The 13,649-nt window shown below is 37.6% G+C and overlaps 1 protein-coding gene across 6 annotated transcripts in view; it reads left to right on the top strand.

The window, feature by feature from the left end:
- The window catches only part of Hacl1 (2-hydroxyacyl-CoA lyase 1), a 216,384-nt gene that overhangs the window by 20,148 nt on the left and 182,587 nt on the right, over positions 1-13,649 (top strand). For all 6 annotated transcript variants that reach the window (XM_070018621.1, XM_070018620.1, XM_070018625.1 and 3 more), the window contains 4 exons: positions 3,228-3,363; positions 9,802-9,907; positions 11,420-11,503; positions 13,081-13,182. In XM_070018621.1, coding sequence (XP_069874722.1) covers positions 3,228-3,363; positions 9,802-9,907; positions 11,420-11,503; positions 13,081-13,182 — 428 coding nt within the window. The remainder of the gene's footprint in view (positions 1-3,227; positions 3,364-9,801; positions 9,908-11,419; positions 11,504-13,080; positions 13,183-13,649) is intronic.

Genomic DNA, 13,649 nt, shown 5'->3' with positions numbered 1-13,649 from the left:
CACAGTGCCACTTTTGGCTTTTTCTGAGTAGTTCATTGGCGATAAGAGTCTCATGGACTTTCCTGTTTGGGCCAGCTACAAACTGCGATCCTAAGGTCTCAGCCTCCTGAGCACCTAGGGTTACGGGTATAAGCCACCAGTAGCTGGCAAGATGTGAATATTTTTAAGATTTTTGGACTAATGTCAGATATTTGTCCTTATGTGTTATGCCAAACAATTTATGTACTTTTAAGCAATTTATTGTTGTTTTTACTTTTGCTTTTTTTATTTTTTATTTTTGTCATTCGTAGGGCCTGAACTCTGGGCCTGAGTGCTATCCCTCAGCTCTTCAGCTCAAGGGTAATGCTCTACCACTTAAGCCACAGTGCCACTTACGGCTTTTTCTGTTTATGTGGTGATGAGGAATCGAACCCAAGGCCTCATGTATGCAAGGCAAGCACTCTACCACTGAGCCACCTTCCCAGCCCCTGATGTTGTTGTTTTTGTTTTAAGACAGTGTCTCCCAGTGTGGTCTCAAACTCATGATTCTTCTGCTTCAGGCTTCTGGAATTAAAACCATACACTACTGTGTCAACTAGCAAAGTTATTATTGCATCCATTTTCTGGTCTAGAACTAATACTACTGGATTTACTGTGGCAATGCTAATCAGTTATCAACGACTTAGGAACATAAAACTATTTTTTTTTTTGCGAATCCTGGGGCTTGAACTCAGAACACTGAGCTTCATTTGCTCAGGACTAGCACTCTACAACTTGAGCCATAGTATGACTTCCAGTTTTTTCTGTTTATGTGGTACTGAGGACTCGAACTCAGGGCATCATGAATGCTAGGCAAACACTCTACCCCTAAGCCTCATTCCCAGCCCCTAAAGGAAATAGTGAACAAAAGAAAGGAATTTAGAAGGTCATATAAATTGATGTTAGGTGAAATGAACCCAAAGATAAGTATTCAAATGTATTTTTCTTTCTTGGGATTGTTTCTAACGTATTTATAAGATGATTTCTTTGTTGCTTTGTATGTCCCTCCCCCATGGTATAACCCCTGCTTTCATTGTATTTGATGTTGGCATAATTTGTGGAGGGGAAGGGCAAAACCAAACCATTTAAATAGTGATACAGGTGGACCCATTGCAACAATGAGATGTACAAGCCATTATGTTGAAAAACTAACTTTACAACTTTGGCTGGGTGGGGGCTGGGGGTGGGGGGAGAGGGTTGGGAAAGGATGGGAAGGGGAAACAAAGGAGGAGGCAACAATACTTGATAAGAAATGTACTCATTACCTTGCTCAGGCTGGCTTTGAACTATAATCCTCAGATCTCAGGCTCCTGAGTAGCTAGGATTACAGGCATGAGCCACCAGTGCCCAGCCTCTTTTGTGACTCTTTTTTTCCCTATGGTTTATCCCCTGTTGTCACTGCATTCAATTTTGGTACCCTGGGTAATGTATATACATCTATCTGTATTAGGGAAGGGAAGGGGAACAACACAATTGTAAGACAAAGAACAAAGTGGGAACCAATGCAACAGCGATACTCACAAGACAATAGGTTGGAAATGATCTGTACAACCTAGTGGGGAGGGAAAGAGGGAGAAAAATGAGGGAAGGGGTAACAAGTTAGACAAGAAATGTAATCACTATTTTACGTAACTGTAACTCCTCTCTACATCACCTTGACAATAAAATTAAAATGTAAAAATAAAAAAAGAAAGGAATTTAGGTCAAAGCCAAATTGAATTATTAGCACTGTAACTGCCAAATAACTGCTTTGAATATCAATATCTCACTTGTAAAATAGGGATACTAACTACCCCAGTAAGCATAGTATGTGCAAAGCTTTCAGTGAATGCTTGCTTTCCTTCTTTCTTTAGCAAATACTTGATGAGTATTTATGATCAGAAAAGGGCAATAGAAAGTATTTATGAGAGATACAGAGAAAAAATGATAATTTCTGGGGGAAATTGAGCTGGTAACAAATGAGTGTAGTATACTCTTAATAGCGTGTATAGAAAGGGTGAAGTGGAGTCTCAGAGAAAGAGTAAATTTGCCTGAGTAAGTGGTGTGAAAAGATAATCTGGATGAAGTAGCACAAAGTACCTTGAGAAGGTAACAGTTCATCAGGAAGATAGGGAAACAAAAGCTTCCTCTAGGAAGAAGACTGAAGATGCACTGAGGTAGAAGGACAGTAAGAAAACTTTTTGGATGAAATACAGGAAACTGTTTTTCATCATATACACATAGGAAAGGATTCTGAGATTGTCATATAGGGGAGACACAATGTTGAATCTGAAAGCACAATATACTATTTCCTAGGATTCCATCAAGAAGTATAACTTCCAGGGCTGGGAATGTGGCTTAGTGGTAAGAGTGCTTGCCTAGCATGCATGAAACCCTGGGTTCGATTCCTCAGTACCACATAAACAGAAAAGGCCAGAAGTGGCACTGTGGCTCAAGTGGTAGAGTGCTCGCCTTGAGTAAAAGAAGCTCAAGGACAGTGCTTACGACCTGAGTTCAAGCTCTAAGACTGGCCAAAAAAAAAAAAGTGTAAGTTCCAAAGATGGATAATATTCTAGCCCTGAAAAAGAGTATAACATTAAATTAAATAGTTAAAAATTAATAGTGACTGTGAGATAGTAGAAATGGACTTGTTCCCATATATTCCTATATTGTATAGGAAATCCTGCATCATTGAAACCAACAGTTGTTTTCAATGCCATTGAGGGCATGTGGTTATTCTGCGGGTGTACATTGTAAAAACAAATGGCCTGTGTCCCCCTTAAAATTAGCCCTGTTACAATTACAGGATTGTAGAGCTATAGAAAGATCTGCAGAGCTTTAGAAACTCATGCACCCTAGAATAGCAGATTTTACAAAACAGATTTGCTGGTGGTTAGAGAGCAGTGTGTAGGGAGCCTTCCTCTTTCATAGCAATGGTGTTCCTTGCTCAGTAAAGATAGTGTGTTCAGGGAATTGTGGGACCATAGCATAGAGCAGGTAAGTGAGAATAGCAAGAGATATAAGAGGTGACTTTTGTTTAGGGTAAGATTTCTTCAAAATAATTGAGATTATGGGGGTGGGTAACTAAAAACTACTGCTTTCATAAGCACTTAAGCCCATGTATAAACAGTAGAGTATTTGAGATCTTAAAAGCAATTTCATATGAAATATTTTGAGGGTCCCAGTGGCATGCTTAACCAAATCATCCCATGCATTTTTATTTCTTGTAGGAGCTGCTTATGCTCATGCAGAGGAGAATATCCAGAAATTGGTGGAACAATGTAACTTGCCATTTTTGCCCACCCCTATGGGGAAGGGTGTGGTCCCTGACAACCATCCAAACTGTGTAGGTGCAGCCAGATCCAGGTGTGTGACATTCCTGTTTTATTTTGTTTTGTTTTAGTTGTTGTTGTTGTTGTTTGTTGGGGGGCTTGAACTCAGGGCCTGGACACTGTCCCTGAGCCTCTCTGTGCTCAAGGCTGGAGCTCTACCACTTGTGCCATGGTGCCAATTCCAGCTTTTTCTGTGTATGTGATACTGAGGAATGGAATCCAGGGCCTCAACGCATGCTAAGCAAGTGCTCTACCACTAAACCACACTCCCAGCCACCTGATTTTAAATATAGTAGCTTGGCAGATCTTAGGTTAACTTATTTTGTGATCTTAATTAATCTAGAGACAGGTTCTGAAAGAACTATATAATTTTAATAATTTTTATCATCTATTTCTTTTTGAACTCTTAAGCACTTTACAGATTTTATTGATACACTTCTGACCTCATGGTTTTAAATGCAGTCATTTGAATGATTGTTTTTTGTTGTTTTTTTTTGGGGTCCAGTCATGGGGCCTGAACTCTGGGCCTGGGCGCTGTCCCTCAGCTCTTGAGCTCAAGGCTAGAGCTCTACCACTTGAGCCACAGCGCCACTTCCAGCTTTTTTCTTTTTGCTTATTTGGTGCTGAGGAATCGAACCCAGGGCCTCAGGCTTGCAAGGCAAGCACTCTACCCCTGAGCCACCTTCCCAGCCCCTGAATTATTGTTCTACACATAGTTTGTTGTTTTTATTTGGATACTTTCAAGCTTTATCTTTATCTTTGGTTTTAAGCAATTTACTCATGATGTCTCTGGACAAGATTTTCCTTTCATTTATCCTGTTTGGAGTTTTAAAACCATTTGTAATCATAAACCTATGTTTTTCTCTCGAAATTTGGAAAGTTCAAATTTTTTTTCTACAACACTATCTCTCCTTTTTAACTCATAGGTCCCTGAGTGACCTTGATAATATTCATCAATCTGTTCATTTCAGTTTTTTTGTATATTAATTTTTTTTATTTTTCTGTTAAGAATACCTATCTATTTCAAGAATTTTTTTCTTCTTGGAGCATAGTTTAATAGCTGCTTTATTAACTCTTGTACATTTCAGATTAGCACCTATTTGTTGTCTTTTGGAAATTGATCACATTTTTCTGTACTGAGTAATTTGGGTTGTATCTTGGATTTTTGCATCTTACATTGAGAGATTCTGGACCATGATAAAATCTTCTGCTAAATACTGAGTTTTTTGTTCTACTATGAAATCAATAGATTGGGTTGGGCTAGATAGAGTTTAGTCTGTTGTTTCTCTCTTTCTTACTGTGGGCAGCAGTCCCAGAGTCAGCTGTGCCTCAGACTTTGTTTAGCTACTGTATGTCTGCACATGCTCAGCTTAGGACAGGCCCAAACACACATTGGCTGACACCCAGAATCAAGGATTTCTTCATGGCTCCCACTCCACTCTCTGCTTCCCAAAAGTCCCTTTTCATGGTCTTTGCTGCCACACCTGTCAGACAGAAGAAAAAAAGCTTTAAAAAAGTATGGAAACTTCCCTATTTGCTTTAGACGACATGGGGTTTGGAGTCTTTTTAAGCTCCTTTTGCCAGAAAGATGTCATTTCTCTTGTAATTTTGCCTGCTTAGGAGCCCCCACTATGCAACTCTACAATAAGTCACCCTCAGAAAAGGGCAGGGGAAGGGAGAAAAAAAAATAAGAAGATGTGACCTTCTTCCTACATAGTCTCCAGCTTGGGATGGGGTCCTTTTTTCTGATCCTCTCCAAATTTTTGCAGTTTTTCAACTAGAGCTGCTCTTGAGTCAAAGCTAGGAGACAAAAGATGGAATAGAAAACTTGGGAACTCACCCTTGTCTGGATCACTTCTTCAAACTTTGCAAATCCCCTCCCCCTAATTCATGTGATGTTTACTGTTCAGGATACTCTGGAATTTGCTTTTCCTATCTTGTCCAGAGTTTTCCATTGTAATTGTTGGGAGAGCTAAGCTGTAGTGGATTTATGCCCAAGCTTGACTGGCACTGGAAACCTCCTCTTTTTTTTTAATGAAGAATTTTATTTTATTTGCTGACATACTATGAAGCAAAACAAAATTGACACCATACAAAATATCTTTATAAAATATCATTCACATCATATTTTATTAGATTTACAGCATCTATGCATATTAGGGGTTATGTAATGAAGTGAAAAAACATTATGTCAAACTTTTAGTTAATGTACACACATAAGAAATAGTCCAGGTAATGGCTAGGGTTTCCTATAAATTGTTTGCAAAAAGTGCAAACTACTTAAACTAGTAAGCCATCAAAACAAACTAGAAAATGACCCAGTTAAGCTTAAACATGACAAGAGATGCTCACTATCTCAGCATTGAGCTTTCTTCACCAGTTGTCTTGTCTGGGCACAGATCCTCACCTGGTCAGCATGATGAGGGCTGCTACCCATAGGCCCCAAGGCCCCCAGGCCAGGCTGGGAGAGCTGCTGCACAGAAGTGGTACTTTTAGAGTCATATGGAAGCCTCATCTTTTAAGTGTGCCTTTTGAGACACACTTTCTGATATATCAACCTATTTTTCTTTTTCTTATAAAGCTCCTTAATTTAATTTTTCAATCAGCTTCTTAGGTTTTTCCATGAACGATGTGGAATTTTCTCTAATATCTATATGTATCTATATATATTTGGGTTGTATCTTGGATTTTGATATATATATATATATATACAAACACATAAATATATATTATATGTTACTATATGCTTAATACCTATATATACTGTAAGATTTATTTGCTATTACAGATTAAATATTTTATAAATTATAGTTCCAGATTATTTCTGTGTTATTTAGCTCCACTGCGGAACTCTTGTGTATATTAATTATTGTGTGTAGACACTCGGAGCTTTATAGCACAAAACATAATTATTATCCAAAGTAAAGGAAACTTGGTAGGTTGCTTTTCTTTGAAGACCTTCATTGGTTCATTTTCTCTGCAGTAATACATACCTTAGGCTGAGTATTTTTACACTTGAGGTACAACTCCATTTTTAGCTTTTTTGATAACTTATTGGAGATAAGAATCTTATGGACTTTTCTGCCCAGGATGGCTTTAAACTGTGATCCCCAGGACTCAGCCTCCTGAGTAGCTAGGATTAGAGGTGTGAGCCACCAGCTCCCACCATATACTGAACGTGTTAGTGGAGATATTTGCTGTAAAAGTACAAAGAAATCAAGGACATAAGGACATGCAATGAGCTGAATGTGTCCCTCCAAAGTGCATAGAGACTCAATCATATGGTGCCATCAATAAATGGGGCTTTTGGAAAAATGATTTGAGTAAGAAGGGCAACCCTTAAGAATGAGATTAGCACCTTATGAAAGAAATCAAAGGAAACGCTGGGACCCCATCCACTGTGTGAAGACAGCAACAAGCCTTCTCCACAGTAGAGAAACGGGCTCACCAGACGTTGAATCTGCTAGGCTCTTTTTCTTTTTTTTTTTTTTGTGACAGAGTCTCACTATATCGTAGCTCAGGCTGAACATTTCAGATAGTACTATACAACTTTGTCATATTAACTTAGGCTTTCTTTTCTTTTTTTTGAGATAGAATCTGAATATGTAGTCTAGGCTGGCCTTGAACTGACTATGTAGCTGAAGATGGCGTTGAGCTCTTAATCATCCTGTCTCAGCCTTTCAAGTACTTGGATTTACAGATGTGTACTGCCATCACTATACTAGGCAAAGGTTTTTGTGTGTTTATGGGTTTGTTTTTTTTTAACAAAAAATTACAGATTAATATTCTGTGTATCTTTATCTTGTGGTCTCCTTTCTTCTCTGTAGTTTACCACCATCATGCAGTTGATGTCTTTGTTCTCTTCTATGAGATAAAATGAATTTTGAGCCTTTAAATAATGTCTTGTTTGGGCTGGGAATGTGGCTGAGTGATAGAGTGCTTGTCTAGCATTGATGAAGCTCTCGGTTCAATTCCTCAGTATCACATAAGCAGAAAAAGCTGGAAGTGGCAGTGTGGCTCATGTGGTAGAGTGTTAGCCTTGAGCAAAAGTAGTTTAGGGACCATGCCCAGGCCTTGAGTTCAAGCCCAGGACTGGCAAAAATTAAAAACAAAAAAAACCTTGTTTACTGCTTAATTGTTGCTTATTTAATACTATCTTATGAGATCATGTTTTTACTTTTAATATATTTGGTAAAATAACCAAATTAACTTTTACATTATTAAGTTTTTAAAATATTTTAATTTTGATTAAAGTTTATCTTCATTCTAGCCACATTTTATGGCACTACAGTATAAGAGAGGCTTGCAGAGAACTATAGTTTGATCAGTAATTTAAAGGATGAGTATCAATAAGTTAATCTATCCTGCCTCTTAGAGTTTTTATCAATTAAATATGGTCACCTAGAATAGGTACAGCATATGCAAATACTTTTTGAGTATATACTTGAAATGGGGAAAAATGTATTTATTACTGGAGAAGACAAACAGAACAAAAAAAACTCCTCAAAATATAGGGGAAAAAAGCAGTCAAAAAGCAAAACAGTAAAAAGTAAAACCAAACATAACTGCTAGCAATTATGATGAACTCTCTTGGAAAAAGGCAAAAATATTCAGATTGGATTGATAATAGTAACAGCTATGTGTGTTACAGAAGCCATCCCCTGAAACAACATGATATAACTTAAAAAAGAAGACTAGGCAAGATCTACAAGGTAGGGGCTGGGAAGTTGGCTCAGTGGTAGAGCTCTTGCCTTGCATGCCTGGGGCCCTGGGTTCGATTCCTCAGCACCACATAAGCACAAAAATAAAAAAGCCGGAAGTGGCGCTGTGGCTCAAGTGGTAGAGCGCTAGCCTTGAGCTGAAGAGCTGAGGGACAGCGCCCAGGCCCAGAGTTCAGGCCCCACAACCGGACCCCCCCCCAAAAAAAAAAAGATCTACAAGGTAAACAAAAAGAAAGCAGGTTATCTATAATAATGTCAGTGTGATACCAAAGGAAGAATCATTAGAGATTAGAGATATATTAGAGTCACTTAACTTTTTTTTTTTGGTCAATCGTGGGGCCTGAACTCTGGGCCTGGGCACTGTTCCTCAAGGGTAGTGTTCTACCTAGGGCTTCATGCATGCAAGGCAAGCACTCTACTGCTGAGCCACCTTCCCAGCCCCTTGAGTCACTTAACTTATTGGTCAAGATACAACACAGATTGGAAATATAAGACATATAAAACTGTTAGACATACTTGGTATAATTTTTTTAGCCACTTGGTACATGTTTATTTATTGGGCTTTATATATATATATATATATATCAAGATATATATATATATCAAGATATATATATATATGTATATGTATATCAATAAGTTAAACAGATAAGCTTCCCATCCTAATAGAGCTTTACTTCCAATGGGGTGGGAGTAGGTATTAATACAATAAACAGTCAATAGTCAACATAGTAAAGATAAAAATATAATCCACATAAGTATATTAAATCACTCATAAAGAATGTTATGAGATGCTAAGTACAATTGAATAAAAGGAATTGAATGAAGCAGGGTAGTCAGGCACCAGTGGCTTATGTCTGTAATCCTAGTTACTTAGGAGGATGAGATCTGAAGATTGAGGTTTGAAGCTAGCCCAGTCAGGAAAATCTGTGATAGTCTTATCTCCAGTTAGCTAGCAGAAAACCAGAAGTAGAGCTGTGGCTCAAGAGGTAGAGTACTAGACACACACACACACACACACACACACACACACACACACACACACACACACACACACACACACACACACACACACACACACACACACACACACACACACACACACACACACACACACACACACACACACACACACACACACACACACACACACACACACACACACACACACACACACACACACACACACACACACGAGTTAGGTAGTGGGTACTGAGAGTGGATGTATACCCATGTGTTTCATTAAAGTGAAGGAATTCTTTGGACTCTTATCCAGTTCTCTTTCTCTACTTATGAAAAGTTCTTATTGGAATTCACAGCCATATAATATTACTGCCTACTAACTATAAGTAAACTTGTAGCGCCACATGTAGGCTTCTTGAAATTTTTCACTGTGCAAAGGACCCAAGCTACAATGATCAAGTTACTAGAAACTAATTGGTGATGCCTCACCTGATCTTTTGGGCCAAGTATTGTGGTGCTTGCCTGTAATCCCAGAGCTTGTAAGGCTGAGACAGGAAGATTGTGAGATTAAGTCTAGCTTGATATAAAAAGCAAGACCCTGTCTCAAAAACCAAAATAATAACAACAAAAAAGTATTTAGTATGAAGGATCATATTTATTCTGAAAGCTGTTTTGCAAATCTAATGTAAGCTCCAAGTTATTCAGACTACTTTAAAAATTAATTATAGAATAAATCAAGTAAAAGACATGTCTAGTTTTTGTGTTATATCAGATTTTTTTTTAAATAGGGCTTTGAAATATGCTGATGTGATTGTGTTATTTGGTGCAAGACTAAATTGGATTTTACATTTTGGACTGCCTCCAAGATATCACCCACATGTGAAGTTTATTCAGGTACTCAGAAGAGATTTCAGATCAGAGCTATTTGTGGTTCATTGTTCACCTTCTCAGCTATTTTCACCTCTGCTCTCTTTTTGGCTTTTGTAAAGAACCTCTTCTCTTTTTACAAAAATGAATTTTATAAGCTGTGTAACATAATTACATGTACCAAAGTAAGTTAGTTGGCTTTTCAAGCCTATAAAGCATAGCCTGCCACTTCCCACCAGAAAATCTTTCAAAATCAAGTTTCAAATGGTTTGGAAAGCATAATTTGCCTCTTTTTTTTTTTTTTTTTTTTACAGTTTGAGTGTATTTAAAGATAGAAAAAAGAGGTTTAATAGAGTTGTAAACTTATTTATTTTTTAATATAGAATGAAGCATTTACCATTGTTAAGGAATGTATCTTGTGTGTGTATGCTGGTCCTAGGGCTTGAACTCAGGATCTTGGTGCTGTCCCTCAGCTTTTGTGCTCAAGGCTAGAGCTCTACCACTTGAACCACAGTCCTGCTTCTGTCTTTTTGTGATTAATTGGAGATAAGTGTCTCATATACTTTCCTGCCCGTGCTGGCTTCAAACTATGATCCTCCCATCTCAGCCTCTTAAGTGGCTAAGATTACAAGAATTAGCCTACTTTTCTTTTACATGTCAAACCTTTCACTTTATGGTTAGAAATCTCTACACTACTCTGTTTTCACCCAGGAAACTATCCCAGACCTGCTGAAATCAGAAACTCTGAAGTGGCCTCTTGCAATCTGTGGTTTAACAAGCCCTCTAATATATGCTATATGTTTGAATTTGAGAACCTGTGCTCTAGGTATCTATTCAAAATGTAATTCAGTAGAACCTGGTTAGATTCAAAGTATAACTCAGCAAATCAGTGCATTCCTGTGAGTGTAATGGGCCATACCAAAGTTCCATACAGTGCACTTTACTGTATTTTATTTTTATTACCTTATATTGGTTATACAGAGGGATATCTCATTGTTACATTTCCATTGAGTATATTTTAAAGTGAAAGAAGATGATAAAGTTTTTTTTACTAGCTGTAATACTCAATATAGTTCTGTGAACTTTTGCAAAGGAACGTCTTTAATATCAAATGTTCTTTATCATATGTTATATATTCTCAGTTCTTGTATTCAGCTTTTAAATGATTTCTTGTAAGAGATTTAAAATAAACATCACCAGGCACTGGTGGCTCACACTTGTAATCCTAGCTACTCATGGGACTAAAGGATCAAAGTTCAAAGGCAGCCCAGACAGAAAAGTCCGAGAGTCCATGTCTCTAATTAGCCAATAAAATGCCAGACTGGAGATATGACTCAAATGGTGAACATCAGCAAAAGCACAAGGCTCTGAGTTCAAGACACAGTATTGGCATATGTAAAAATAAATAAATAAAAGAATAAATATGACTGGTCATGGTTGGTACATGTCTGTTGGAGGCTAGGCTATGCTATCTACTTAGACCCTATCTCAAAAAGATTTAAAAAAATAGATAGGCCTATCCTGCTTTTTCTTTTTTAGGTTGATATCTGTGCAGAAGAATTGGGGAATAATGTAAGGCCTGCAGTGACTTTGCTAGGCAACATAAATGCTGTTACTCAACAGGTAAGAACTTTTTACCTAGGACTTAACTTATGTTATAATCTTGATTTGTTTGGTGACAGGTCTGTTGTCCTTTTTGAACAAAATTTATGAGAGCACCTAAATCCAACTTTGGAACTTGGTAAATCCAGCTTGTACACAGCTCATACTTATGTAAGATAAATAATTTTAGAAGACACTTAAAAATTTAAATTCATCCAGTAGGCAAACTAAGATGTACTATGTAGGATCCAACTATCTGAAAAATTATAATTTTTCAGCCAAGAAATGGTTTACCCACTGAACAAAAGTTTTTTTTTAAACAATAAAGACCTTTTTACTTTTCAGACTGTATAATCAGTGACTTCTCTGGGTTCCTATTAGTTTTACATGATTTCTATATTTCAGTATGACTAATTTGTGACATGATCTTCAGGTGATACTTATAGTCATAGCTATTCAATATCTAAGATGCAAGTCCTGTTCATATGTGAAATTACTCTGGATCATTTGGTCTATCATAGGACTCTTACGGGATTTGTCAGCCTTCCTGTAAGGGTTCTGTTGAGTACTGGTTCTCCTTGTAGTGTCAGAGATTGACACTAAGGTTTAAGAGACATTAAGGTTTTGAGAAGGAGGTAGCACTTCCCTCTGTCCTATAGGAAATTAACATCTAACAGAAGTCCATACTAACCCAGACAAACACTTACCATGTTATCTATTTGTCTTCTATCAGTTTTGCTGCAGAGGAAAAACAGTATGGACGATGTGAAGGGCAGAATAGTACAACATTATAACTTTAGGAAGAGATTTTTCAGCTACTTTAGAGGCTGAGATCTGGAGGATTTTGATCCAAGACCAGCCTGGGCAAGAAGTTAACAAAACCCTATCTAAACAAACAAGTGAAATCCAAGGCTGGCCTTGGAAAAAGTACTAGGGGTGGGGCTCAATCAAGCCCTGAATTCAGATCCCAATATTACCAAGAAAGAAAAAGAAAGTTGTTTTATTTTATTTTTTTTTTAAGGTATTAAGGTTTGAACTCAGGGGCTCACACTTACTGTGCTGGCATTCTACCTCTTTTTTTTTTTTTTCTTGTCGGTTATAGGGCTTGAACTCAGGGCTTGGGCGCTGTCCCTGAGCTCTTTTGCTCCAGGCTAGTGCTCTACCACTTTAAGCCATAGCTCCATTTCCAATTTTCTGGTGGTTAATTGGAGATGAGAGTCTCACAGATTTCCTGCCTGGGCTCTCTTCAAACCTCAATCCTCAGATCTCAGCCTCCTAAGTATCTAGGATTACAGGTGTGAGCCACCAGTGCCCAGCTGCATTCTACCTCTTGAGCCATGCCTTTTGCCCTAGTTTTGCTAGTTGTTTTGGATATAGAATCTAACAGTTTTTTTTTTGTTGTTGTTTTTTTTTTTTTTTTAACATTGGCTGGTTTTAAACAACAGTTCTCTAGATCTCAGTTTCCTGAGTAGCTAGGAAAACAGGAGTGAGCCACTGGTACCTGACACAAAGAGAGATTTAAAAAAAATTAAATTAATGCAATATAAATTTAATGTAGAAAATTTTAAAAATTGTGAGAGTTTTGTTTTTGGTAACAGCTTTTAGAACAATTTGATAAAACACCATGGCAGTATCCTACAGAGACCAGATGGTGGAAGGCTCTGAAGGAGAAAATGGAGAGCAATGAAGCTATATCCAAGGTAATGTGGGACCCACTGAAACTCAGAGACACTTGGGCTGATGAGTTACTTGGCTTTGCTATAACATGATATATGCATTCCTAGGAACCATCAATCTGAAAGATCACATGATAGTAATCATAAGGCTCAAAAAGGGGTGGTGTTGCAGCCAGATGCTACTAAAATCCCTGGTGGCTCTTTTGTCAGCCCAAGAAGGTAGAGCACTGTACCTTGCTGGTTTTCACTCCATTCAAGGACTCTACAATTATGAATGTGACACAACCAACTCCTTTACTGCCAGTGTGTGGGAGTAGAACTGAATTTTGAGATTGTAATCTATAATCCTAACATTTTCATTTTAAATTTGGAACCATAATATTTTAGATAAAAATACTCTGGTAAGAAATGTACGCATTATCCTGCCCATGTAATTGTAACTCCTCTGTACAGTATGTTCACAAATAAAATTAAATTAAATTAAAAAAAAA

The sequence above is a fragment of the Dipodomys merriami genome, unplaced genomic scaffold (assembly GCF_024711535.1).
Source record: "Dipodomys merriami isolate MVZ:Mamm:240054 unplaced genomic scaffold, mDipMer1.0.p SCAF_13, whole genome shotgun sequence".
Taxonomy (NCBI): domain Eukaryota; kingdom Metazoa; phylum Chordata; class Mammalia; order Rodentia; family Heteromyidae; genus Dipodomys; species Dipodomys merriami.
The sequence above is the reverse complement of the archived record's forward strand: the minus strand, read 5'-3'. Positions and strand labels throughout refer to the sequence as shown.